Below are 27,302 nucleotides of genomic sequence, written 5' to 3'. Positions count from 1 at the left end.
TGAAAAGGCATTAGCTGCCAACTTAGAATCAGAGAAGGCAGGCCAAATATCTATGAGAGATGAACTGGTTTGTCTAAAAAGGAATTTTGGGAGTGGGGAGAGGCATGGCTTAATTGAAGGTGTATTGCTGAGAGAGAGAAGGTTACTGTTTTTTTTTTGTTTTAAATAGAGTAATAAATCATACGCAACACCATAATTTGAGTTTATGAGGAAGGTAATACTCTTTAGGCTGTAAAAGTGACCTCCAGTGGGCAATAATGCTCTCAACTCTGTGGCCGGGGGAACTATATTCCATTGATCGTCACTTTAAAAAAGTCTATATAGGCAACAGTTTTCCAATATAACTTTCACATCCATTTAGCCAATTATATGCATATGGTATTTACTGGTTTCATAATGTATGCGGTTGATTCATTAGTGTGAACTGTTAACAGAAAGATTGTTAGAGTATTTCCCCAACAATCTTCAAATCAACATCAAACATATACATCCAGAGAACTGTAGGAATATTAAATTCCTACTAAATAATTTGAAATTAGAATCCTGAATTAAAAAATAAAAACAACTAATATGGAGTATGTATGCGGGTCCAAAACGGAACAAAACTTATTAGGGAAAAAATCTAGAAAACACTTTTAGATGCTAATTTGTCTCCTGTCATATCATGAGTGTGAAATTATTTTCAAGGAGAGAATCTGTGGTGAAACACTGAGCTAGCAAACTGAGTACAGATCAAAGGACCACACTTTGTAGTTGGGAAAAGTCAGCTTTTTTAAACCTAAAATTTCACACTTTCGGTTGATTAAAATAGCTATTCTTCCTCACTTCAGGAAAAGAAGTGGGAGGAAGAAAGCAATAAGTTAAGTTCGTGGGTTTTGAATACAGTCCAAAATTATTTTATAGGCCAAGTTAATAAGTCACTTGTGTGCACAATATCACTGGATATATGCAACCTCTTAGCAATGTGGTCATGCTGTCCTAAGCATAAATGAAATTATGAGTCGGTTATAAAATGCATAATATTCAATCTTCCCACTACCTTCCCCTGCTGGTTCTAGAAACTGCTTATATATCTGAAGTGAGAAATCACCATGGAAACAACAGAATATTCCTTATTGCTTAAAAAAGGAAAGAAAAGAAAAAGTCCAGCTATGAAGTGTTTCCAAATGGGATTTCAGAAAGGAGACGAAAGTAACCTTTGCTATGGGCAAGCTTTCCTTCAATGCTCTGATGAATACTGATGAAGACAGACTTATTATTCCCTTAGAGAATAAAATTGGTTTCTAGGGTAGAGTAAATAAATCCAACACTCACAGTCCGGGTTAACTGTGCTGTCATATGGGCAGTATTTCCAGAAAACTGACTCCTTTCTGAAAGAGAATGTACTCTGAACAACCATGTTTAGAACACAACATACGGCACAAAATTTGAAAGGTACGTGCCTAATGTTTCTTCCTTCTAGTCCAGGGATTAGATCTCTGGACAGGGGCAGACAGTAAATGTGTTAGGCTCTGCAGGCTACAAGGTCTCTGTCGTAACTAAAGGGCCACAGATAATCCCAGAACCAATGGGTGTGGCCGTGTTCCAATAAAACTACATTTATGGCACTAACATTTGAATTCCATATAATTTTCACAAGTCATGAAATATTACCCTGTGATGTTGTTTAACCATTTCAAAATCTAAAATCATTCTTAATTCAGGTGGCCGGCTGGAGTTGGCCCACAGGCTGTACTTTGCTGACTCCTGGTCTAGTCCATCAATGGGTAATAACTATCCAGTTATGAGAACTGGTTCACTGTGACTTTTCTGCTGAAATGCATATATAATTGAAGATATGATTGAATTTATAACTATGGAAGGTAATGGATATTAACTAAACTTACTGAGGTAAGCCCTAACCGGTTTGGCTCAGTGGATAGAGCGTCGGCCTGCGGACTGAAAGGTCCCAGGTTTGATTCCAGTCAAGGGCATGTACCTTGGTTGTGGGCACATCCCCAGTAGGGAGTGTGCAGGAGGTAGCTGAATCAATGTTTCTCTCTCATCGATGTTTCTAACTCTCTATCCCTCTCCCTTCCTCTCTGTGAAAAATCAATAAAATATATTTTAAAAAATAGCCGAAACCGGTTTGGCTCAGTGGATAGAGCGTCGGCCTGTGGACTGAAAGGTCCCAGGTTCGATTCCGGTCAAGGGCATGTACCCTGGGTTGCGGGCACATCCCCAGTGGGAGATGTGCAGGAGGCAGCTAATCGATGTTTCTCTCTCATCGATGTTTCTAACTCTCTATCTCTCTCCCTTCCTCTCTGTAAAAAATCAATAAAATATATTTAAAAAAAAAATATATATATATTTTAAAAAATAAAGATAAATAAACTTATTGAGGTAACCATTTAATAATACATCCATAATTCACTATGTTGTACACCTGAAACAAATACAATGTTCTAGGTCATTTATATCTCAATTAAAAATAAAAACAAAAAAACACTATGTGAACTACTGGGCTAATTACTAAAATATAAAATGTAAAGAAGATATTCTTGAATTCCTTACCTATAAGATATATTTGTGTAAAGAGGAATTTTATATATTAAAAGTCACCAGAAGAAATAATGATGTGCTTTCTCAATATCTCTCTTATCACCCTATTTCATAAACAGGAAACAAAAACCAGGTTATGTTTTGAATTTTGGCAGCTCCAGGACCTCTCAGAAGGGCCGGTGGCAAAGATCAGACCCTCTCCTTCAAACACCCACTGGCACTCGGCACTGGGGCTTGACATGTGGAGCAACTGAACAGCTGAAGTTCAAAATGTATACTGAGCCTGGGTAACACAAAGACTTCCAGAACCAAACACGGGTACCTCTAGGATTGTGACCTGTGGTGTGTATCATGCAATGTCACTTAACTGTGTCCTTTATATTAATAAAAAGCTCCATTTGTCTTGGCTAATTGTCGCTCAAACCTGTGACACGCGTGCCTCTTTAGACTCTGAGGAATGTAGTCCCAACCGGCATGATTCAGTGAATACTGACTTTTACATTACACTGCGAAGGCTAGACTCCGAAGCAGCCCCGAACTGAAGAAAGCAATCTAGAACAAGGAGAAGGATGTCATCACATGCCTGATAGGTTGGAAAATTAAAAGTTATGAATAGATCAGTAAAAGAATTAATGGAGGGACCTGATAGGTTCCTAATGATGGTGACATGTATTTAGGGTATATAAATACTGAGGTCAACATTTGGAATTACCTATGTGCTTTTACAAAATTGTCCCTATAAGGCCACCATAAGAGAAAGCATACCGAGCCAAACATTTAATTGTTCTCACTGCTTCTACCAAATGATTCTACTAAACCCAAGTCCTTCTAACTTTCTTAGAAATGCAACTCAATCCCACCTTCAAACGTGTACCAAATGCCTCCTGAGGACCAGAGCAAGGACACGGAGAATACTAAGACGCCTGGCACTGCCCTGCCCCTCACTGAGGCCACTGCCCAGTGGGATAAACCAATACAAAAACTCAATAAAATAAGAGGAAAAGAGTGTGATAAGTTAAACAGTGGATAATATAAAACGTAGGTTTGGGAAGGCCTGTTGACTGGAGTGACATCTTGGCTGGATAGGATGGATGAAACAACTGAAGTTCCTCTTTGAGCAAGAGAGTGGCCCCCGCAGAAAGAGCAGAGCAAACAGACATGGATAGAAGAAGGAATGAGACGTGGTGACTCAATCCCGCCAGCGCTTACTGTGTGGTTACTGTTCGTTAGGTGCAGGGGGCGGGGTGAAGGATACCACGGGAGACATGAGCAGGGTCCAATCATCATGCCCTCGGATTCCATCCTATAGACCTGCGATGTCCAAAACATGTGTGGCTACTGAGCACTTGAAATGGGGCTAGACCAAAATGAGATGAAAAAATATCTCAATAACTTAAAAAGTCAATTACAAGTTGAAATGATACTTTAGACACACTGGGTTAAATAAAATACATTAAGATTAAACTGACCTTTTTTTTAATGGGTCTCCTAGAAAACTTTTATCTATATCCATAGCATTTAATCCCTTGTGATTCCTCAACAACCATTTCACCCCAAGCATTTAAACTAGTAGTGACCTCATTTCTCTTGCCAGTGCCTAGTTTAGAGATGGGCATGTGACTGGCCTCACTGAGGCTTGAGCTAGGAAGAAAGACAGCTGGAGGGGTTCCTGCTACGTCTTTGCCCCTATAAGGAGACACAGGAGCAGAGCTCTCATTTTTCTTTTGGATGTGGCTCCATTGCCAGTGACACAGAACTCCTGTGGCCCTCTTTCCATGAGCAGAGGATGGCAGCGCTCAGAAATGGAATAACCTGAGGGTTTGCTGACATCATTGAGCTGCTTTATTGACAAACCCTAGAGCTCACCCTTCTTCTGAACTTCCAGTTATATGAGATAAGAAGGCTCATTATTTAAGCCAGTATGAGTCAGCTTTTCTGTTACTTGTAGCCAAAAACATCTTTGCTGCTCCACTCCAATAAACTACAATTACCTTAAGGGCAAGGGAGGATATTCACTATCATTTGAGACCATCTCATACTACAACTCTACAATCAATCAACATGTTATTGTTGTGATAATACATATACAACATGTATGCTTTTTCCCTTTATCATACAACTTATGGAATGATTACTCAGGCAAAGAGACTTTTTATTAATTAGAGAAAACATTATGAGCAACATTGAATTAATCAAAAGTAGAACAGAATATCCATTAGATTTGTAAATAGTTACACTTACTAGTTGTCCTTTCATTGAGGGTCTGCCTTGAATTCTGGTCAAAGCACACACGTGGGGAACAACTCAGCTTGACTGGACTAATCTGGACATAAGCCCTTAAAGGTGATGTAGCAAATATATAGTTTATACCTCATAGAGTTACCATGAGAATTTAGCAAAATACTCTAAGTAGAGCCTAGCACAATATCTAGTATATGGTAAATATCTATACTAATAAAAGGATAATATGCTAATTAGACCAGGAGACCTTCCGGATGTCCTTCTGGACAAAGCCATGGTGGCAGGGCCGAGGCAGAGGCGGTTAGGGGCGATCAGGCCAGGAGGGGAGGGCAGTTGGGGGTGATCAGGCCGGCAGGGGTGGGCAGTTGGGGGTGAGCAAGCCGGCAGGGGGGGCCAGTTGGGGGCAAACAGGCTGGCAGTGGGGGACATTTGAGGGTGATCAGGCCGGCAGGGGGGGCAGCTGGGGGCGAGCAGGTCGGCAGGCAGAGTGGTTAGGGGCAATCAGGCAGGCAGGCAGGTGAGCAGTTAGGAGCCAACAGTCCCGGATTGCGAGAGGGATGTCCGACTGATAGTTTAGGCCTGACCCCTTGGGCCTAAACCGGCAGTCAGACATCCCCCAAGGGGTCCCAGATTGGAGAGGGTGCAGGCCGAGCTGAGGGACACCTCCCCCCGCCACCCCGTCCCATGCACAAGTTTCGTGCACCGGGCCACTAGTATTATATATAATTTGGTTCTTGTTACTTTTCTCTTATAGAATAGTTGATTGTAAAAATTTTAAGTAATATGTTAAATATGGATTTCATTTACTCTATACTTACTAAATATGATAATCTCATTTTGTGTTGCTAGAGGTCAGATTATGGCAAATACTAATATACATATGTTACACTTCACTGGCTAGTTGGTGCTTGGGTACATGGTTGATTTATTTATATGAAGCAAGTCCCAGAAACCACTTGAACAAAGTAAGAGAGGCAGTGACAAAACTATTAACTAGAAATTAAGCTCTAGTATTTTGACTAACCCCCTCCTGCTTCCCAGTATGTGTGGGGTTGGTGGGATTGACAATGCAGTTGGAAAGAAGATAAATAGAGAGAAAATATAAAGCAGGAAAACAAGATTATGACTTTGAGGATGTAACTAGAAGCCAACTAATGTAATTAAAAGAGACAGAGAGGAAGAGGTACTGAGTAACAGCTAAGAATGATGAAGATACAGAAAAGCTATCAGGCCAGAAGGAGAGAATAGAGAACATTTAATGAGTTATACCAAGCTAGAAGATTACAAAACCCTTTCTGCTCTATTACAAAGGATTTTGCTTTTCATAGCATACACTAGTATAAATTTAATTTCCAAATAGTATATACTGAAAAATACTGAAAAAAGCCCTTACCAGCTCAAGCTTAACAAACAAATGTGTTTTTTTCTCAACTTATGAATAAGGATGTCGGTTCTTCATTGAAAACACCACGTGATTGACAAATGTCAAAGTTCACAAGATTGCTGACTCGGTGACACTATGTTAGTTACCTGGCTCATCATGAGAACCGTGAGTGAGTTAGCTCTGGGAGCTTCGGTGTGGCCACTGCAGTATTCCCACAGAGTTGTTGAGTTAAGTGTTTACTGAACAAAATCAGTATCTGGGAATTTAAATTGTGTGTTTATTCTGGACAATTAAACATGCTAAACTAATGTGAACTTATAATGTAACATTTGTTGTGATGAATAAGGAAAACACAGAGAAGGTTCTCACCCGGGCAAGGGGTGGGGAGGTGAGGGGGGGGGGCCTCCAGGCAAACACCAGTCGAATGACTGACAGGTGCCTGGACACGCATTCAGAGTCCCTGATGGGGAACTCTGACCTCGAGGCCCCGCCCCTGAAGTCAGACAGGGGCGGGCGGAGACCACTTTCCGGACGAGGCATTAGGTGTCTGAAGCAGGCCTTCGCTAACACTGGTATTCGGAGGGGCTCTAATCGGGGCTCTTGGTTCAAGTTTGCATTTCCAAGGTGGACCCAACATATGCACAGAACCCAGGAATTTCCTAGGGCTCAATACCACATGAGTAACTGGTAAAAGGATGAATCTGGCATTTTTTAAAGTTCGATGTGTTGTATAATGTACATACAGTAAAATGTACGCTTTTTAATGCACATGCTATGAGTTTGACAAATGCATACGGTTGGGTTTCTACCACCACAATCAAGACATAGCACATTTCCATCAACCCAAAATATTTCCTCTTGACAATTTATGGCCAATCCCTCCCCGGCCCCTGGCAACCACCGATCTGTTTTCCATCCCTATAGTTTGGCTTTTCCAGAACGTCACACAAATCAAATCTCCAGGGCGGGGGCTTTGCCTGAGCGTCTGGTTTCTTTCATCTGCCGTGCAGTCACTGGCAATGAGGCCAGCGGGCCCGGGACCCGGTGAGTGAAAAGGACCGCGTAGGAACTGAAACCCGAGAGGTGGCAGGGCCAGGGCACACAGGGACTCGTCCGCCACAGCAGCAAACCTGGATTGATAGGGGTGATGGGAAGCCACTGAAGATGGTGAGCAGCTGAGTAATGTGATCTGATTCACTTAAAAATAATCTGGCTACTACTGTGCGGAAGATGGACCACTGTGGAGCGAAGGAGAAAAAAGGAAGCCATTTAGAGACGACTGCTGTTGTCAGGGTCAAAAACAGAACAGCAACAGTGGAGGGGGCCCAGAGTGGTCGGATCAGAGATGTACTTTAGTGGATGAGATGCTGGGACTGGATAGAGCACATGAGGAGGAGAGAGGAGGCCAGACTGCTCCACGATGTTGGGCTTTAGAAACAAGGGAGGTGGTGGTGTCAGTTCCAGGATGGATAAAAGGAAAAGACAGGGGAGGTGGAAAGAGGAAGGATAAGGGATGGGGGGGGGGGGAGTAGGGTGAATGAAAGGTTCCATACATTTGGACAGCATCGCATACAGATGATAACGGCATCTCTCCGCTGACCATTCAGCATATCTGATTGACCTTTGATAGAGAAAGTTCACTTAACAATCCCTGTCCTGTGACTCTTTTATTTAATACAGTGGGTAAAGACACTGAATACATTCAGTCTCCACATCACGGGGTTCCCAGGGTTAAATTTTGAAAAATAAGATAAGTTGTAAAGGTTCAAGGCTAAGGAGCTCTCCCATTTCTCACCTTTATTTTCTACATGGACAAGCACAACCCGAGTCTCATAAGAAGGCTCTAAATGTTACATGGACTTTTTCTCAGAATACTTACTCGATTTGTTCAACTGAATGAAGAACAGAAAACATTTTTAAATGATGGTAACTTTTTTTGCTTCCAAATGTTTCCCATTAACAGACAATGGTTCATCTTTTCCAACTTAGGAGACCAGGCTGATGCTCTCAGGAGGGTGAAGGAGTACGGTTTGCTTAGAACAGGGGTTCTCAACCTGTGGGTCACGACCCCTTTGGGGGTCGAACGACCCTTTCACAGGGGTCGCCTAAGACCATTGGAAAACACATATATAATTACATATTGTTTTTGTGATTAATCACTATGCTTTAATTATGTTCAATTTGTAACAATGAAATTGGGGGTCACCACAACATGAGGAACTGTATTAAAGGGCCGTGGCAGTAGGAAGGTTGAGAACCACTGGCTTAGACGCTCAGTACAAGGAAAGCAATGTAGCGGCAACACACCACAGAGAAGCCAGAGGGTGTGGCGTGCAGGTTTACCTCACGTCTGCTTTCCTCAGGGATCCCACCCGTCCAAGTACAGGGAGCAGCACCGACCACACCACTACCTGCACTTGGCACCTCTGAGACCACCCAAGTAGAATATCTGATATGCCCAATGATCATGCCTGTCAAAGCTCCATCCATCCATCCACCCATCTGACCACTATCGACGCATTTCCTGAAAGTCTTCTTTGATCTTAAAATTCCATGCAATTTTGTCATCTATAAGGCATATAAAAATGTATTTGTTTACTTACCATTGATTACAATGGACATTCCAGAGAGATGTAGTGTAAGATCACTATGTGCAGTTGTGTAGTAGACCAGATCAGTCTACTACAGGGGTGGGCAAACTTTTTGACTCGAGGGCCACAATGGGTTCTTAAACTGGACTGGAGGGCCGGAACAAAAGCATGGATGGAGTGTTTGTGTGAACTAATATAAATTCAAAGTAAACATCATTACATAAAAGGGTACGGTCTATGTTTTTTTTTTTTTAGTTCTATTCATTTCAAACAGGCCGGATCCGGCTCGCGGCCGTAGTTTGCCCACGGCTGGTCTACTACAACAATTTTCTGTTGGATAGCATTGAAATGCCTTGAGGATGAGGCCCCTTTTTTTCGAATATGTAAAGTAGCCCTGGACTTTTGAGTAACTTTAGCACAAGACTGAGTCAGCCAAGTTCATGAAGAAGTCAAATTCCGGCGAAAAAATGAGGCCCCACAGGTAGTTCAGGGCAATTCTGGGTTTGATCCCAGTTCCATTCCCAGTCCAGGGCTGTTCTACAAGCAACACGCTACCTCTGCGAACAATGGCTGCTATTCTCAGGTGTGTGGGTTTCTAAGGCACTCTCGCATTTCTTTGCTCAGGCTAAAGAGAGGCCTTTGCAGGAGGGTTATCTCATGCTGCTCAGGCCATTTGTTTCTGCCACGAATGATATAGAGATAGTAGAGGTGGAGATGGAGGTGGAGGTGACGGGAGAGATAGAGATGACAAAGATAGAGATAGAGATAGAGATAGAGATAGAGATAGAGATAGAGATAGATAGAGATAGAGATAGACACAGACATAGAGACAGACACAGACACAGACATAGAGACAGACAGAGATAGATAGAGATAGCTTCTTAGCAAATATTCAAAGGGGTCTAGTTGCTCGTCTATAAGCTCCATGAAAGCAGGAACGTGTCTAACACTCTTACCATGTATCCTTGGCACCTTGCTAAAGCTATGTCATAGTTTTATACAGGGAAACACAACACTTTCTATCCGCTAGCTGGGGCCATGTTCCTCAGAGGCCTGCTGCACTCCCTTCTGCAGCTGGGCGAAGTCTGTGAAATCCCTGAGCTGCACAGGGGTGATCCTGAGTCATCTAACCCAACTCCCCCATTGAACAGTCCAGGAAACAAGTGCCAAAGAGATGACAGAATCCACCCAGGGAGCGTCGTATGCCACGTTTAGTTCCCCAAACTCAGATTTTCTGACCAACTAGTTGCTCTTTCCTAAACACCACAATACCTCGCCACCAATCAATAAGCGATGATTGGAAACCCACATCAGAGACATTATGAACTAGAGAGCTGTGCCCTTGAGAACGTTTTCCCAGGTCTGGTTTGAGTTGGACAATTAATCATGTGTTTGAGAAGATAACACTTCATGCTCTTTTATTCGCTCCATGCAAGGGCACTAAGCAGATAAAAGGAAATTTACTGGGAAATTAATATGAAAGTGGGTTATGGTTACTCTGTATGTGAATGGTTAATTTAGAAAGCACAGCTGGTGAGTCATACTATAAACTGTATATCTATTTATTTTGACTCCAAAGAGAAATTGTATGACCTAGATCATAGGTTTAGTCTAATCTGATGATTAATTGAAAATATGTATACAAGCTGTTATCTAAACAAAGGAATTTGTTTATTAAAAAATAATATACTTTTCAGATTTTTAGCCTTATTTCACAAATAAAATGTTAAAAATAACACTGAAACTTCATTTTAATAATATCCCAAATTATGGGAGTAGTTTGATAGTTCTGAAAGTTCACATGCTTCTCCTATATATTCTATAACACTAACTCTCTTCAGCAGAACTGAGCACATTTTAGTGAAAGCCCAGTGTTATTGACACTGTTTTTGCTGACACTTTCCCCCTATATAATTATTAAAAATAACTTCTATCATTTCTTCCTTGTAAGAGGACTCTATATTTAAATTAATAATAAACTGCAAACTAGATGTCTAAAATAACTAAAATCGCCTAAGACATTAGTTTCCCAACATAAAATTTTCGTTTTTTCAAAAGTCTAGGAAATAATGCTAGTGGATAATGCATGGAGTGGGGCAAAAGTAAGTTTGGAGTTGTAAGTACGTGAAACACGGAGTTTATTCTTATGTTATTATTTATTAACTATCACATTACAGTGGAACCTCAGTTCTCAAACTCAATTTGCTCTGGAAGGCTGTTCAAGAAGTAATTTGTTCAAAATCTGAATCATTTTTCCCATTAGAAACAATGTAAATTGAATTAATCCGTTCCAGACCCACAAATGATTCCCTGCTTTAACCTTTCTTGTTTATATACAGTACATGTCTCATGTACTGTTTAATCTGTAAACAAACACTTCTTTTCTTAAACTGATCGAACCCCCGCCCCTCTAGCCTTAAAGGAATCACTTTCCGCTCTCCTTAAGGGATGTCTTTTCGGAAGTCAGCATGCAACATCTTCGCTTTAAAATGTTGTCACCAGCCCTAACTGGTTTGGCTTAATGGATAGAGCGTCGGCCTGTGGACTCAAGGGTCCCAGGTTCGATTCCGGTCAAGGGCATGTACCTTGGTTGCAGGCACATACCCAGTGGGGAGTGTGCAGGAGGCAGCTGATCGATGTTTCTCTCTCATCGATGTTTCTAACTCTCTATCCCTCTCCCTTCCTCTCTGTAAAAAATCAATAAAATATATTTAAAAAATAAAAATAAAAAATAAAAATAAAATGTTGTCACCAGCTAACTGCTTTTCATTTATCCAATTCACAACAGTTTTTCTACCTCTTCAAATTGCCTGTGACCATTATCTCTTTACACCCTTAGCAACATCAGCACTCTTGATGGCTTCTTTGTGTTAAAATTGTGCTAATCATGGATTTCACCAGCAACAAAAGCATTCTCTCCATTGTTTGTTGCCTGAAAGGTGTTTTTTGTCACGCTGAGGTATCAGCATGAAAGGGTTCTCAGATGGAAAACCCAAGTTTGGTTCGACAACCGAGACATTTTTTCCATGGACAACTAAGTGGAGAACTGAACTGTTCGAGACGGGAGACATTTGAGAACCGAGGCTTGACTGTATTTATTTGTCTCACAACTGTAAGCCTACTTTTGCCCACGCCTGTATTAGGGAAAGCAAAGCTGTGGGTGTCCACAGAGCTTCCGTTTTGATGGTCTCTGACTTCTTTGCTGGGCCAGCACACAGCACAATGTCAGTGGCATAGGGTACCTGGTCATGGCTGGCTTCAACGGAGCTTCCACCAGCATGGAAAGTCATCTGCACGGGGGCTAAGGTCAGGCAGGTCACACACTCTCTGCCACTCTGTCTATCACAGTAGTGAACCTATAACAGAACACACGGAGTCCGCTGAGCACCTCCGGGGAGAGGGAGCCGGGGCAACGGGCCCTTTGCAAAGGGCCTTGGTTTCGAGGAAAATTCAAGTAAGTTATGCAGCACACACTTCAAACATTTTAAAACTTTATCGGGACCTTCCAGTATCTATAAGAAAGCTGTTAACTCTACTTTAAGTATACTTTCCAAGTTTTAAGAGTTTAGGAATCAAGGATACGCATAAGTCAAAGTTTATTTGATTCTAATGGACCTGACTTTTCTCTCATCTCTGACTCTACGTGTGTGTGACTGCCACTTAATTGGTAGTGACATTCTTCTACTTATACATGGTAGTCCCTCTAAAACCACTGTTAAATATATATATTACTACATCATGTTCTGCTTGAAATGTTGACATTACAATCCAAGTGAATTAAACTAAGGTGATTTGTAATGTGCAGACCAAAATAAAGTTACCATAATATTATTTTTCTTTTAGTGAAATACAACCAAGCATTATTAAAAGCACATGTAAGAAGACACTCCCTATCAGAGGTAGGTACGGAGGTGAGGGTGGTAGGGGACGTGCGAGTCCATCTTCCCACTGGGAAAATTCCCATTCTCCTCCCATTTATCTACGGTCAAGAGTTCTTTCAAGCAGTATTTACTTTCACTCTAAGCTAATAAAGTAAAAATAGCATCGCTTTTGTGATAAATTACTAACTATACCATAGGAAGAAATGATTTCATTAGCTATAACATGCTCAATTTGTTAAATTTGTGTAGATTTAGGGTAAAAATTTAGGTGAAAATCTTGAATTTGTGAGGAAGAAAATTAAAACACATACTAGTTCCCTATCTGAGGTTTAATTCTACTTGCTGCATAATACCCATATATATTCATTACAGATTATGGTCCACAAATATTTTATCATGTTTAATATAGATCTAACTGATGATGACAACAATATGAATCGGAGCCTAATGGTTAAGTAGTTCCACTTTTTTAAACAAATAGGGTTGTTAAGATTGCCTGTCAGTTTCCCTGAAGGTAAGAAACTCCCTGGAGTTCAAAGCAAGTCAATAAATAAAACCTTGTCTCCAAAGCACTTTAAAGATTTTATTATAAAAATATTTTTCCTAGTTAACTTGGGGGAAAAGATTTGACAGCAGTTCTAACGCACGGTGTTTTACCTCCCGAGCAAATTAAAAGGTCGCTCAGTGCGTATGAATGAATTCGTGACTGTGGAAGTGTTGTTTACTATGCATCAGCTACATACGGCGGGGGAACTGAAACTTACCACATAGCGGGTTTATGCAAAAGCCAATATGCTGACACTGTAATAACTACAGTTTGCAGCCATCTAGGATACAGTTAAAATGTTCTTGTCACATATAGTGTTGTTATAAAACACACTTTTAAAAATAAAATCTCATCACCTTTGATATCAATTGGAAGTCCATGTGAAAGACATGACACTTTCCTAAATATCCAAATTGATAGTGAAAATGCTTGTATGTCGGCCTAGATGCATCATTATTAAGAATAATATTACATTAGGATAATATCTGTCACTGACTTGTCCTCAAGCTTTTTTCTCAATCTTTTCATAACTAAAATCAACTCCTTTATAACTAAAATGTAAACATATATTTAACATGCTCAGTCATGCACCAGTGTTCTAGCGGTATGAGTAATCTGTCCCACTCCGCCTGCAATATGCTTGTCACACTAATGCCGCAAAAGGGGTAAGTAAATGAATGAAATCACATTATACAGACTTGTAATTACCTTCTCTCTCTTTTAGAACTCTCCACGTGGGATAAACTTTGAAAATTACATGTCTATGTTTGGTGTACAAAAATCTATCAGTAATGCACAGATTTACTTCTAATACAAGTCTACAGACAAAAACTGTCCAACAATTGCAACAACATATGTGTGGCAAATACTGTTAAAGGAGATAATGCAGTCTTACACTAAGTGATAAGTATGTACACGGCAAAAACCCTAAATTTTGTTCTTTGCTTTTCAGTTTTCAATGACTACACCACTGGAGATCTAAGGAGGCTACTCATTAAGGCGTAAATTATATACACACATACAGTTTTTGTTTTACATGTCTATGAAAGAAAGCACCAAGTGACTTTTAACAATTTCATATCAGAAAAGGAGCTTCTTTTTTTTGTAATTTGTACTCATGTTTTAGAATAACCACATATGTCCATTTACATATGTAAAATAAGCTGCATTAAAATCTACAGAGCTTTGCAAAGAAATAACTTCTTAACAAGGAAAACTAGTGTAAGGGCAAAGAAAAAGTCTAGTCTTATAGGTAGTCAGTATGCCACTAAAGTTAAACTAACCCAAAATTTTCTCCCAAGAGGGCCAACCAACTCGACTACTTTTCATGGATTAAAACTCTAATGTACTATCTCTTTAAAAAATGGATATCAAAAATAAGACCTTATCAATCTTTCAATTATACATATATTGGTTGCGTTCATAAAGGTATGTAATTATTTGTATACAAATACTGACATATATTGCTTTCTACTCAGTAATTACAGATTCTAGAACACACTATATTTAACACTTAAAATATAATTACATTCATGATTAAAAAAAAGACCATTTGTAACTTCTGCTTCCAGACAAGATGTAACAGATTTACTTTTCTGCATTCTTCCTGCTTAGTATAAGTAACAGCCCTGGATGTTATCCATAAAACAAATATAGGAGGACTCAGAAAAAAGGAGAGGAGAAAGACCAGCTTAGGGATTTCAAGACCCAAGAAGTAACACAGTGCTGAATTCCTGGGTTTTCTTTTATATATCCTGGATTGGGCGCTAGAGAAGCCAGCAACCTGGAAATGTCACTGGGAAAAGGGGGGGGGGGGGGAGTCTGATCTCTATAACCAAAGGGCCAGAAAAAGAATAATTTAGCAAGACAGAAAATTTTTAAGTAAAAGTGCCCTACTCCAGCCAAACACCATGGAAAAAATGGCAGACCCGCACCAGCAAAGGCCAAATGGGGAGCCTAGATTTCCACCCTTGCCAGACTGGAATGCAGTGACCCAATTCCCTTACAGTGGTGATGACAGGAAAGGCTGAATGGGGAGTCACGACTTTCACCCCTGCTGGACAATGAGGCACCCTGCCCCTTCTCATTGGATTGGTGTTGGGAGAAGCATAGTGGAGGGTCAGGACTTTCACCACCATCTAGCTATAACAAACCCTCTCCCTTCCACCAGGGTGTCAAAAAAGACCAAGTGGAGAAAGTTACTATCATATCTGATAGTAACAAGGTGGTACTCCTATACCCTCCTAGGCTGGGGCCATGTCAGAGGAGGATTACTAAAACAAAAGATTTAAATAAGATACACAGACTTATACCCCAAATGTCCAGTATTCAATAGAAAACCATTTATTATCCCAAAAACTAGGATAATCTCAACTTGAATGAGAAAAGATAATCTTAAGATGCCAACAAGATAACATAGATTTCAGACTTATCAGGTAAGTGTTTTAAATAGCTATCATAAATATGTTTTAAAAGGCAATGAAACATACACTTGAAACAAAAAAATATACTTTCAGTAGGGGGATGCAGAGTGGAGGGGGTCAATAGGGGGGGGAGGAACATCTGTAATATTTTCAATAAAGATAAATTTTTTAAAAAGGTCTCACCAAAGAAATAGAACATATAATAAGAACCAAATCTAACTTTATTAAAAATTAAATTTATTGGGGTGATACATCAAATCAAACTTTTACAACTGAAAAATACATGAAACAAAATAAACAACTCAATGGGTAGGCTTAATAGCAGAATGGACAGAACAGAGGAAAGAACCAGTAGACTTGAAGATAGAAAAATAGAAATTCCCTAATCTGGGCAACCAAAAGAAAAAAGATTGAGAAAAAATGAACAGAGCCTCAAGGATGTGTGTGTGGGACCATAACAAAAAATCTAATATTTGTGTGTTCAGAGTCCCAAAAGAAGAGATAGTGATTAGGGCTAAAAAAAAAAAACTTAAAGAAATAATAGCTAAATATTTACCAAATTTTAGTAAAAGATATAAACCTATAGTTTTAAGAAGCTGAGAAAACACCCAATGGAAGAAACACAAAGAAACCCATGCCAAGACACATCATAATCAAAATTCTGAAAGTTAAAAACAAAGAATAATCTTGGAAGCAGTGAAAAACAACTCCTCACCTATGGAGGCAAACATTTAACAGGAATTTCTCAACAGAACCCATGAAGGCCAGAAAGAATTGGCACAAGATATTTCAAGAGCTAAAAAACAAACAAACAAACAAACAAACAAACAAACAAAACATAAACCCAGAATTTTATATCCAGTAAAAATATCTTTAAGGAATGAAGAAAAACCCAAGCAGTCTCGAATGGAAACAGAATATATTGCCATCATACCTACTTTAAAAAATGACTAAAGTAACAAAGAAAATGATAAAAGCAGGACTCTTGGAGCTCCACCGGGAAGGAAAAAAACACAGAAAGGAGTAAAAATGTTGGTAAATAAAACAGACTTTCCTTCTCTTCTTAAATTCTCTAAATTTTGTTCGACATTACAAGCAAAAATATAACCCTGTCTGATATGGTTCTAAACATATATAGAGGAAATATTCAAGACGATTATAAACCAAGTGGTGTATAGGTCACTGAGAAGGGCACATCACTTCTGTGATATTCTTACCAAAAATGCACGACCTCAATCAAATAATGAGAAAATATTAAATTTAATAACATTCTACAAAATAAGTATTCAATATTGTGCAAAAGTGTCAAGATCATAAAAGACTAAAGAGCTGCTACTTGATTGGAAGACACTTAAGAGACATCGCAATTAAATGCAATGTGGGATCCTAGACTGGGTCTGAGACCAGAAAAAGAACATTAGTAGAAAAACTGGCAAAATTTGAATAAGATCTGTAGATTAATTATTGTATCATCATTAATGTCCTGGTACTGACAATTATACTATAATTATATAATTGTTAAGAGTAAAGTCTATACTATTTTTCTCCTTTTCTCTAAGTGTAAAAAAACACACACTTTAAAGGCGATTTATAGGAAAGAAAACCTTTCTTAAGTGCTTCAGAATAAATGAGACTTGAAAGAAGCTGAGAGCCTATTAGAATAAATAACAGATAAATTTCAGTTTTTCTTTGCACGTCAGAATTTTATACTAAAAGAATCTTTCAAAAACAAGAGAAGAGAATCAGTGGAGGCTAAATTGTCTCTTAATTAGAAAAATAAAGTTAGTGGACAATTTGGGTACTTTCTACCTCTGATATAGGAAGGAAAGAGGATGCAGGAAAACAATTTCCTGGCATAAAAGCCTGGAAAATCACAATATCCAAACAATAATGAAAAAGAGGAGTTAAAGGTTGCTCTATACGTTAGAGTTTTAGAGAGAAAAAAATAACAATATAGGCCTATGCATGGGAAGGATAGCAATAGGGACTAAATAACATCAATAAATGTTACTTGATTTGCAAAAGCTGAGAGGTAAGTTGCTGCTTAAACTGCAGATCCAATTTGGTAGTAACACCACCTATCAGATTTTTAGTTATTTCTATTTGTTTAAAATATATTTTTATTGATTTTAAAGAGGGAGGGAGAGAAACATCAATGATGAGAGAGATTCATTGATCGGCTGCCTCCTGCATGTCCCCCACTGGGGACTGAGCCCAATACCTGGGCATGTGCTCTGACCAGGAATCAGACCTGTAACCTCCTGTTTCATAGTTCAACACTCAACCACTGAGCATAGCTATTTCTATTTTTAATCTAGGAAAATATTACTATCACTACCTTCAATGTTCTCCCCTATCATTACACAATGTTTCCACTGAAACTACCCTAAACAGGGAGCAATAACCACCTCAATGCCAAGTTCTTCTTTGCAGCATTCAACAGAGAAGTATATGCAGAACCAAGAGAGACTACTATTCCAGAAGCCAAGAGAAAAGTAAGTTCAAGATGAGATTAAAAGTTTGGAATCCAGACAGGTTAACTGCCTCTAAAAAGTGACTCATTCTCAAGTGAGAAATGTAACAGAATCCAGTCTCTATAATGTATCATTCATATTAGTCAAGAATGCAATCCAAAATGACTTGACCTAAAATACACAGGAAAAAGTGACTCATTCTCAAGTGAAAAGGCAATCTATAGAGGCCACATCCAATGCTGAAATAAGCAGAAAAGCACCTATTATAATTACTCTCAAGGATATAAAGAAAAATATGTCTATAAGGAATGAAGAGAAAGTCACCAGAGAAACATAATTTTTAAGAACCATATGACAATTCTGAAAATGAAAATATCCAAAAGAAAACAACAACAAAAATCACTGGATAAAGGAAATACAGGAAAGAGTGAATTTATAGGTCAATAGAAATAGTATAATTTAAGGTTCAGGGAAAATTTTTAATTTAAAAATAGATAAAGCCTCAGGAATCTGTGGGACAATATTTAAAAATGCATGTAAATGAAGGCCCCAAAGGAGAGGAGATAGAAAAGTGGGCAAAAATATATTTGAAGGAAATATGGCCAAAAATTCCCCAAATTTGATGAAAGCAATAAATATACCAATTTAAGAAATCTGTAAGTAAACAGTGAGTTCAATGTTGGCACCAAAAAATATGTCCAGGTCCTAACCCAGTTGCTTTGAATGTGATCTTTTTTGGAAATACGGTTTTGGCAGATGTGATCTCAGGATAAGATAATCCTAGGTTTAGAGTCGGCCCTAAATCCAACGACTAGTGTCCTTATGGCTTTTCCAATATTTTGAATTACTTTTCATGACAGATGTCACGATTACCAGTCATGAATGAATGAATGAACTGGTCAATTCAGTGGTATTCAAACACAATTGGTAGGATTCCAGCTTCAGGCCATAAATTCACTGGACAAAGACTCTTGCAGATAACAATATAAAATGTAGACAACATGAAAGAAAAATATCTGAAGACACTGGAATGTGATCAAGAGTAGGCAGACAGCCCTAGCCGGCTTGGCTCAGTGGATAGAGCGTCAGCCTGCGGACCGATGGGTCCCAGGTTCGATTCCGGCCAAGGGCACATGCCTGGGTTGCGGGCTCGACCCCCAGTAGGGGGTGTGCAGGAGGCAGCCGATCAATGATTCTCTCTCATCACTGATGTTTCTATCTCTCTCTCTCCTTCTCCCTTCCTCTCTGAAATCAATAAAGAAATATATATATATTAAAAAAAAAAGAGTAGGCAGACACCAGGGCACAGTTTTCCCTCAAAGGACCAAAACTATAAGGAATAAAAATTGTGACTGTGTGGCTTTTTTTTTTTTTTTTTTTGCCTGAGGGTATTCTCGCTTTCTCTAGTTCTATTGGTGGAAAACTGCAGTCTTACCGCTGGAGGTGGCAGAGGAAAGAACTTAGGGGTGGCAGATGAGCTGGACATGGAGGGAACAAATCCCAGAAGTAAGGTGGCTGCACGAGTGGTACAACTCTCAATCTGCATATGCACTGCACCCAAATTCCTGCCTGATTATAGACTCTGCATGTCCGGGAAAGATCACAGAGGGCCCGAAGTAGAAGTGGGCAGAGAGAAGTAAGAAATCCATTAAGGTCTGAAAGTTTTGGGTTGTTCTTCTTTTACTCTCTTATTGAATTTACTGGGGTGACATATAGGTTAATAAAATCATATAGGTTTCAGATGTAGAATTTTATAATACATCACCTGTATATGATATTGTATGTGTTCAAGTCAAGTCTCCTTCCATCACTACCGCTATGGTTTTAATAGAGTGCAGTCTGTAAAGTATATACAGCTTGAGGACTAGAAAGCTAAAAGCTTCACTGGACTAAAGTATCAGTAGACATGGGCTGGTTGATAAGCTGGAAATTTAAGGGGAGGGCAGAAACGCTGAACGCTAAGAAATGCAAAGAGGATGGCCTCCAAAATGAGGATAAACTCAGCCCAAATAATTACGAAGACACTGGGAAGACGGCAAGAGAAAAGGCCACAGCTGGAAGCTGAGAGAACTAAGTGGGGATATCAGCTGAGGAAGGTCGTATGGGAGAGGCAAAGCTTGCACTTTCAGTTCAGACTGCTTAACTGAGTACTTGACCAAAAACAAAAACAATAATCTGCAAAAGAAAAAATGATAGAGTTGCTATAACATATTATCCACAATGCCCATTTTTCAAACAAAAACAAAAAAAACAACCAGGAAAGGGTGACCCACATTCACACAAAAGGCAGTCAATAGAAACAGATTCCTGCCCTAGATGGTTTGGCTCAGTGGATAGAGCATTGGCATGCGGACTGAAGGATACCGGGTTCGATTCCAGTCAAGGGCACATGCCTGGGTTGCGGGCTTAGTCCCCAGTAGGGGGCATGCAGGAAGCAGCGGATCAATACTTTCTCCCATCATTGATATTGATGTTTCACTTTCTCCTCTCTCTCTCTCTCTCTCTCTCTCTCTCTCTCTCTCTCTCTCTCTCTCTTTCTCTCTCTCTCTCTCTCTCTCTCTCTCTCTCTCTCTCTCTCTCTCTCTCTCTCTCCCTTCATCTCTGGCATTAAAATATATATAAAAAACAAAAACATAAAAGCGAACCCATAAAATGTCTAGGAAAAAAGTAAGAGAAAATCTTTGCAACCTTGGACTAGTCAAAGATTTCTTAGATAAGACCAAAAAGGCACAAACTATATGGAAAATTGAACTTCATCAACATTGAAAAGTTCTTTTCAACTTTTCAAAAGATGCCATTAAGATAATAAAACAAAAGTTACAGGCAGTGAGATATTTGTAACATAGAAATTGTATCCAGAATATATTTTAAAAAACTGTTATAACTCCATAAAAAGAAAATGCTCCAATTAAAAACTGGGCAAAAGATATGGACATTTCACAAAGATATATAATTTGGCCAATAAACACAATGTAAAGAAGCTCTTATTGCCCTAGCTGGTTTGGCTCAGCGGATAGAGTCTCAGCATGTGGACTAAGGGTCCCGAGTTCGATTCTGGTCAAGGGCACCTGCCCAGGTTGTGGGCTCAATCCCCATAGGGGGTGTGCAGAAGGCAGCCAATCAATGATTCTCTCTCATCATTGATGTTTCTATCTCTCTCCCTCTCCCTTTCTCTCTGAAGTCAATAAAAATATATTTATTTTTAAAAGCTCATATTGTTGGTCACCAGTGAAATACAAATTAAAATATAAATGAGATACTACTGTACCATTCATAAAATAAGACTGATCACTGTATGCAGCCCTCATACATTGCTGGCAGGAATGTAATGATACAACACATTGAAAAAGAATCTGATAGTTTCTCTTTTTTTAAATATATTTCTTTATTGATTTCAGAGAGGAAGGGAGAGGGGAGAGAGAGAAACATCAATGATGAGAGAGAATCATTGATCGGCTGCCTCCTGCATGCCCCCTACTGGGGATCAAGCCTGCAACCCAGGCATGTGCCCTTGGCCGGAATCGAACCCGGGACCCTTCAGTCCGCAGGCTGACGCTCTATCCACTAAGCCAAGCCGGCCAGGGCAATCTGATAGTTTCTTATAAATTTCTATGTACACTTACCATGTGACCCAGCAATTCCACTCCAAGGTATTTTCCAAGAGAATTAAAAACATGTCTGCACAAAATCTTGTATATGAATATTCATAAAAAGCTTCATTCGTAATAGCCCCAAACTGAAAACAACTCAGATATCCATCAACAGTAACCTGATCATTGTGGCATATATCCATGTAATTAACTAGTACTTAGCAATAAAAAGGAACAAACTAGTGATATATACAACATAAACGAATCTTAAAACATTATATTGAGTCAAAGAAAACAGACGCAAAACTGTGCAGGCCATGTGGTTCCATTTTTATGAAATTCCTAGAAAGGTAAAACTAATCTTTAGTGACAAAAGGATAAAGGATATCCTGGTTGCCCAAGCTATGGGGAGGTGAGGAAACAGGCTGCTGAGAGGACCAGGAACTTGGTCACAGTAATGGAAATATTCCCATCTTGATTGTGGTGGTGGTTACATGTTGGTCTACGTTTTTCAAAACTCATCAAAGTATACAATTAAAATGGGTGTGTTTTATTATATGTAAGTGATACCTCAATAAGGTTGATTAAAACACTGAAAAGTGTAGTTACCTGTCAGAATGGCTACCATCAACAAATCAACAAATGACAAGTGCTGGCAAGGATGTGGAGAAAAGGGAACCCTAGTACACTGCTGGTGGGAATGCAGACTGGTGCAGCCACTGTAGAGAACAGTATGGAGTTTCCTAAAACAATTAAAAATGGAACTGCCATTTGACCCAGTGATCCCACTTCTAGGAATATATCCTAAGAATCCCAAAACACCAATCAGGAAGAATATATGCACCCCTATGTTCACAGCAGCACTATTTATAATAGTTAAGATCTGGAAACAGCCCAAGTTCCCATCAGTAGATGAGTGGATAAAAAAGCTGTGGTACATTTATACCATGGAATACTATGCAGCAGTAAGAAAGAAGGATCTCTTACCCTTTGAGACAGCATGGAGGGACCTGGAGAGTATTATGCTAAGCGAAATAAGCCAGTCAGAGAAAGACAAGTATCACATGATCTCACTCATATGTGGAATCTAAAGAACAAAATAAACTAATGAACAGAGTGGATCCAGAGACACAGAAGCATGGAACAGACTGACAAATTTCAGAGGGAAGGTGGGGGGCATGGAGGGAGAGATAACCATTAACCAAAGAACTTATATGCATAGATGCATAACCCATGAACATAGACAATAGTGTGGTGAAGGCCTGAACGTGAGGGGGGTAGGGGGGAGTGGGTCAATGGGGGGGGGGGGGGAACATCTGTAATACTTTGAACAATAAAGATAAATTTAAAAATAAATAGGGAAAAAGTGTAGCTATCTTTGTCACAACAGTTACAGACACTAAGTCATTGCTTATACATCTCATAAATAAACTTAACTCATTGCACAATTTTCAAGCAGCTGTTACCTTAGGATGTTAACACCCTTTGAATTTATCCTATGTGCTCATGTGACTATCTGCCCTTCCGCCTGTTTCCCCTACAACACATCCCCCTCTAATGTTAGCTCCATGACGGCAGAAACCTTGACTGAATTTATGCTGCATCCTCAGTGCCAACAAGTATACCTGGCCCATGGCAGGTGCTCAATGCATTTTGCTTGAATGAATGAATGAATGAATGAATCCCTTACATGTTAGTACTCATCGGGATGAATACTCACTAATCTCTCCGAGGCCTTTGCCCAGTTTAAACTTCCTGGTCAACCTTCTATCTATGGTTTCAATTACATCTACATACCAATGACTCTGTGTCCTACACTCTCTTGCTGATCACCAGACCCATTACAACTGCCCACTGGACATCTCCACTTGAAAGTCCCTCAGGCAACTCAAATTCCACTTGTCTAAAGTGGAACATATTAACTTCCTCTAAGTTTATTCATCTCATCTATACTAAAAATAAACCTGTCTCAAACATAGCATTCACATTATCTTCCTTTCAAATTCTTTCTTTTCTCACAAACTCACATTTACCCTCTCAAATTCCTAACAGAAGACTCTACTTACCCTCACACAGTCTCCATTTACTCACTACATTAAATCCGTGTCCACCCTGACCAGGCCAGTCAAAGCAGCGTCACAGAAGTCAGCAACAGACATCATGTCATGTTCTCAATTGAATGAATTCTCTCTTAGACAACTGTGCTTTCAGCCCCTTCCTCTACGCCCACTGCCTCTGCTTTAATTCGATCTTTGTTATTTCTCTCCTAGATTTGTGCAAAACCACTCTAACTAGTCTCTCCACCACCAGTCTCTCTTTTGTCTAGTTTGTCCTTCTCAATGCCTACAGAATGATTTTTCTGAAATGCCAAAACCACGCCACTGCCCTTTCAAAAATAAGTCAGGCATCTCGGCCTAACAGCTAAACTTCAAACTACCAGCCACAAACATGTCTTCAGCCTCCCTGCCAGCCGCGTCCACTCTGAACTCCAAGCATTTTCTCAAACGCCATGCCCTTTTGTCTTCAGTACTTAGCTGCTTCTGCCTGCAATTCCTTTTTCTTCTTACCCACCTTAACATGCTGTGTGCTCTTTAATACTTCATTCGAATGTCTCCTGTTATGGATTCTTCCCTCATTCCTTCAATCAGAGCATTCCCATTTATGATTAACCTATGTAGCCATTCCTCAAGTGAACACCTGTCAGGTGACACTTACTATGACACTTACTGTAAGGGGCCGGCATTACAGACATTATTTCCTGCAGCACGCTAGGAATCTTTCATTCTTTTTATCCAACACTCACCCCTGGAGACAGGGCTAATTTGTGGTAGTGGGCAATCTTCGGCATTTCTACCCGTCTGTTGTCCAACTTGACCATAACTCCTCCTGTGCCCCTGGCCCAGTGCTTGGCATGCTACCAGCAGATGCAGGTACTTAAGTACTTTCCCAGAGTGAATAACCACATGGCCCATTTCAACTCCCCTATTCAATGGGATGATGTCCTAGGGCCCGATTAACTTCATATCCATGTAATTTTTCGCACATACACTGAAATTACTGAAAACTAACCTTTTCTCTTAATAAGAGCTTTTCAAGCTGTGAATTTTGTATCATTTTCCAACAGTAGCCCTCGTTTTCTCAAATGTTCCCTTTCAGGACTTGATTCTGGACGTACACATACTTTTTATTTAAAAGAGGACTGTACTGCCGATAAACACATTTCAAACGTTTTCAACTGTCCCTTCTGACAGCTAAATCTGCTTTTTGATGTGACTGTGTTAAGATGGTAGAACTTTCCAGAACCTAAACTCAGTCAAGGTTTAAAATGAGTAATTTCACATAGGGAAATGAGTAAACTGGTTACTAATAGGATGTTTTGCTTGGGTTGTCCCTCAGGTGTGTATTTACATAATAAAATTTTATCTTAGAATAAAATCCAAAGTTCCCAGCAGATCAAAAGAGACAGAATTTTTAATGACTCAGACTCAGTTGTGTGTATAGTTGGGGGCAGAAATAAATGTATTAATGAAATTCAAGAAAGCCATTGTCCACCACCACACACTAGCCCTACCTACAAGGACCAGTCTTCAAACACTGTGCTGCAGTTTGATTTAAAATAAGGATCCGTTGCCCTGCCAGTGAGGGTCAGTTGGTTGAGCGTCGTCCTGTGCACCAGGAAGCTGCCTGTTCAATTCCTGGTCAGGGCACAAGCCTGGGTTGCAGGTTTGGCCCCCAGCAGGGGGCGTGCAGGAGGCAGCCGATTGATGATGTTTCTTTCTCACCGATGTTTCTCTCTTTCCCTTTCTCTCTCTCTCTCCCCCTTCCTGGGATAAGAAGTCACCTCGCTGCCAGCCTTTCCTAGCAAAAGGAAATGCAGTTCACCTTTAGATGAAACATAATTTATTTTATTCTTTGAAAATAAAAACATTGTTAAAAATAAAATAAGGATTTGTTAGCAAAAATGTACCAGGCACTTCTGCTTGCTCACAAAGTAATGTATGTAATGCCTACTTCACTCTCTGCTAAATCGTCAGTCAGTCCACGAATGTCAGTTCCGGTCCCTTGTTTCCCCATCAGCTCCTCATCCGCGGTTCTCAACCTGTGGGTCGCGACCCCTTTGGCGGTTGAACAACCCTTTCACAGGGGTCGCCTAAGACCATCCTGCATATCAGATATTTACATTACGATTCATAACAGTAGCAACATGACAGTTATTAAGTAGCAACGAAAATAATGTTATGGTTGGGTCACAACATGAGGAATTGTATTTAAAGGGCCAGAAGGTTGAGAACCGCTGTATGAAGGTGCCCTGGGATGCCAGAGCAGTTGGTTTCCATGTGCACAAATCCCACGTATTCCGCATACGGTTCTCTTTCTCAAGAGTTGTCCTGGGTGAGAAGAGAACAATCATGAAATGTAAGCCAGGTTATTCATGGGGGGGCGGGGGGGGAGGAGTGAGACATAGCCTAATGCTGGAAAGAGGGAAACATCATCTCAACACGACCTACAATGAGCACAGGTATGTCAACACCTGCCTGATGGGGACCATTCATCTCTCATTGCTGAGAAAAAGTCGCCTCGCTGCCAGCCTTTCCTGGCAAAAGGAAACGCAGTTCACCTTTAGATGAAACATAATTTATTTTTTCTTCAGAAACTTGATTTTCAAATAACTCCAACCAGAATCCTCGTGTTGGGTTGGAATCTCTTCTGACGCAAACTGAAAAGGCTGCCGACACGGCTACGCGGGGAGGGCTCGCAAGGACGGCCGTTTCCCAGCCACAGTCGCTGCGGCAGGAGCAGCTCTCTGGGTTTGCAGATGACTTTTTCTTTGAAATGTCTCACGTGTCTGACTAAGTATGTATGCGCTGGGGCCAAGGCTCCAGGAGTGTCTTTGTCCTTCTGAGTTCCACCACGACGTTCTGCACTGATCTGGGGTGGGAGTTAGTCCCGAGTAGCTCATGCGGTGAGAATGGACTGTTTGCTCAGGCCTGCTCCACTCTTCCCAGGATTTCTGTTACTCATTACAGTATATTTTCATGTGCATCAGGACTTCCATCTTCAAGTGTAATGTTTTTCTCTTTAGAGCTGGAAATTTTAGCAAAATGAGTTGATCTAGTGTAACTCCTCTGGTTTTGGTGGAAATACAGCTACTATGGGGTTTAGAGCCAGTAACTATGAAAGAAGCCTGCTGCAGTCATACTAAACTTCAAAAAAAGGGAGACATATCAGTTGAAATGTACTGTTTGAAAAGAGAGTTTTCAAGTAGATGTTTTGAAGCATCTGAAACTCACCGTGATGGAAAGCCTCTCTATAAAATACTCCTTAAATATGTAAAATAAACTAACTAGGGCTTAATTGAGACACCAACTTCTTTATATTCTTTATGTGAGAAAAACAAATCTAGTTTATCAGGGTTCAATAACAACACTGCTCAAAGGATGATGGAAACTAGGAGCACAGAACAGCAAACTGAAATCAAACCACCTAGAAAGAATAACTTATTAAAATACAGCCAGCTCTCCATATCCGCGGTTCCACGTCTGCAGATTCAACCAACTGCTGGTCATAAATATTCAGAAAAAGGGTTATGTTGTTGCTGACATGAGCTAGGTGGTCAGGTCTGTGATGGT

General features: G+C 40.0%; 1 protein-coding gene across 7 annotated transcripts in view; it reads right to left on the bottom strand.

The window, feature by feature from the left end:
* STAU2 (staufen double-stranded RNA binding protein 2) overlaps positions 1-27,302 on the bottom strand; it is a 226,565-nt gene that overhangs the window by 85,363 nt on the left and 113,900 nt on the right. For 4 of the 7 annotated variants that reach the window (XM_006086356.3, XM_006086355.3, XM_006086354.3 and 1 more), the window contains one exon: positions 12,000-12,113. In XM_006086356.3, coding sequence (XP_006086418.1) covers positions 12,000-12,113 — 114 coding nt within the window. Of the gene's footprint in view, positions 1-11,999; positions 12,114-25,897; positions 26,061-26,313; positions 26,758-26,786; positions 26,877-27,302 lie in introns of those variants that run through there. The other 3 variants (XM_023751977.1, XM_023751978.1, XM_023751976.1) reach the window with 3 other exon arrangements.

Source organism: Myotis lucifugus, unplaced genomic scaffold (genome assembly GCF_000147115.1).
Source record: "Myotis lucifugus unplaced genomic scaffold, Myoluc2.0 scaffold_27, whole genome shotgun sequence".
Taxonomy (NCBI): domain Eukaryota; kingdom Metazoa; phylum Chordata; class Mammalia; order Chiroptera; family Vespertilionidae; genus Myotis; species Myotis lucifugus.
The sequence above is the reverse complement of the archived record's forward strand: the minus strand, read 5'-3'. Positions and strand labels throughout refer to the sequence as shown.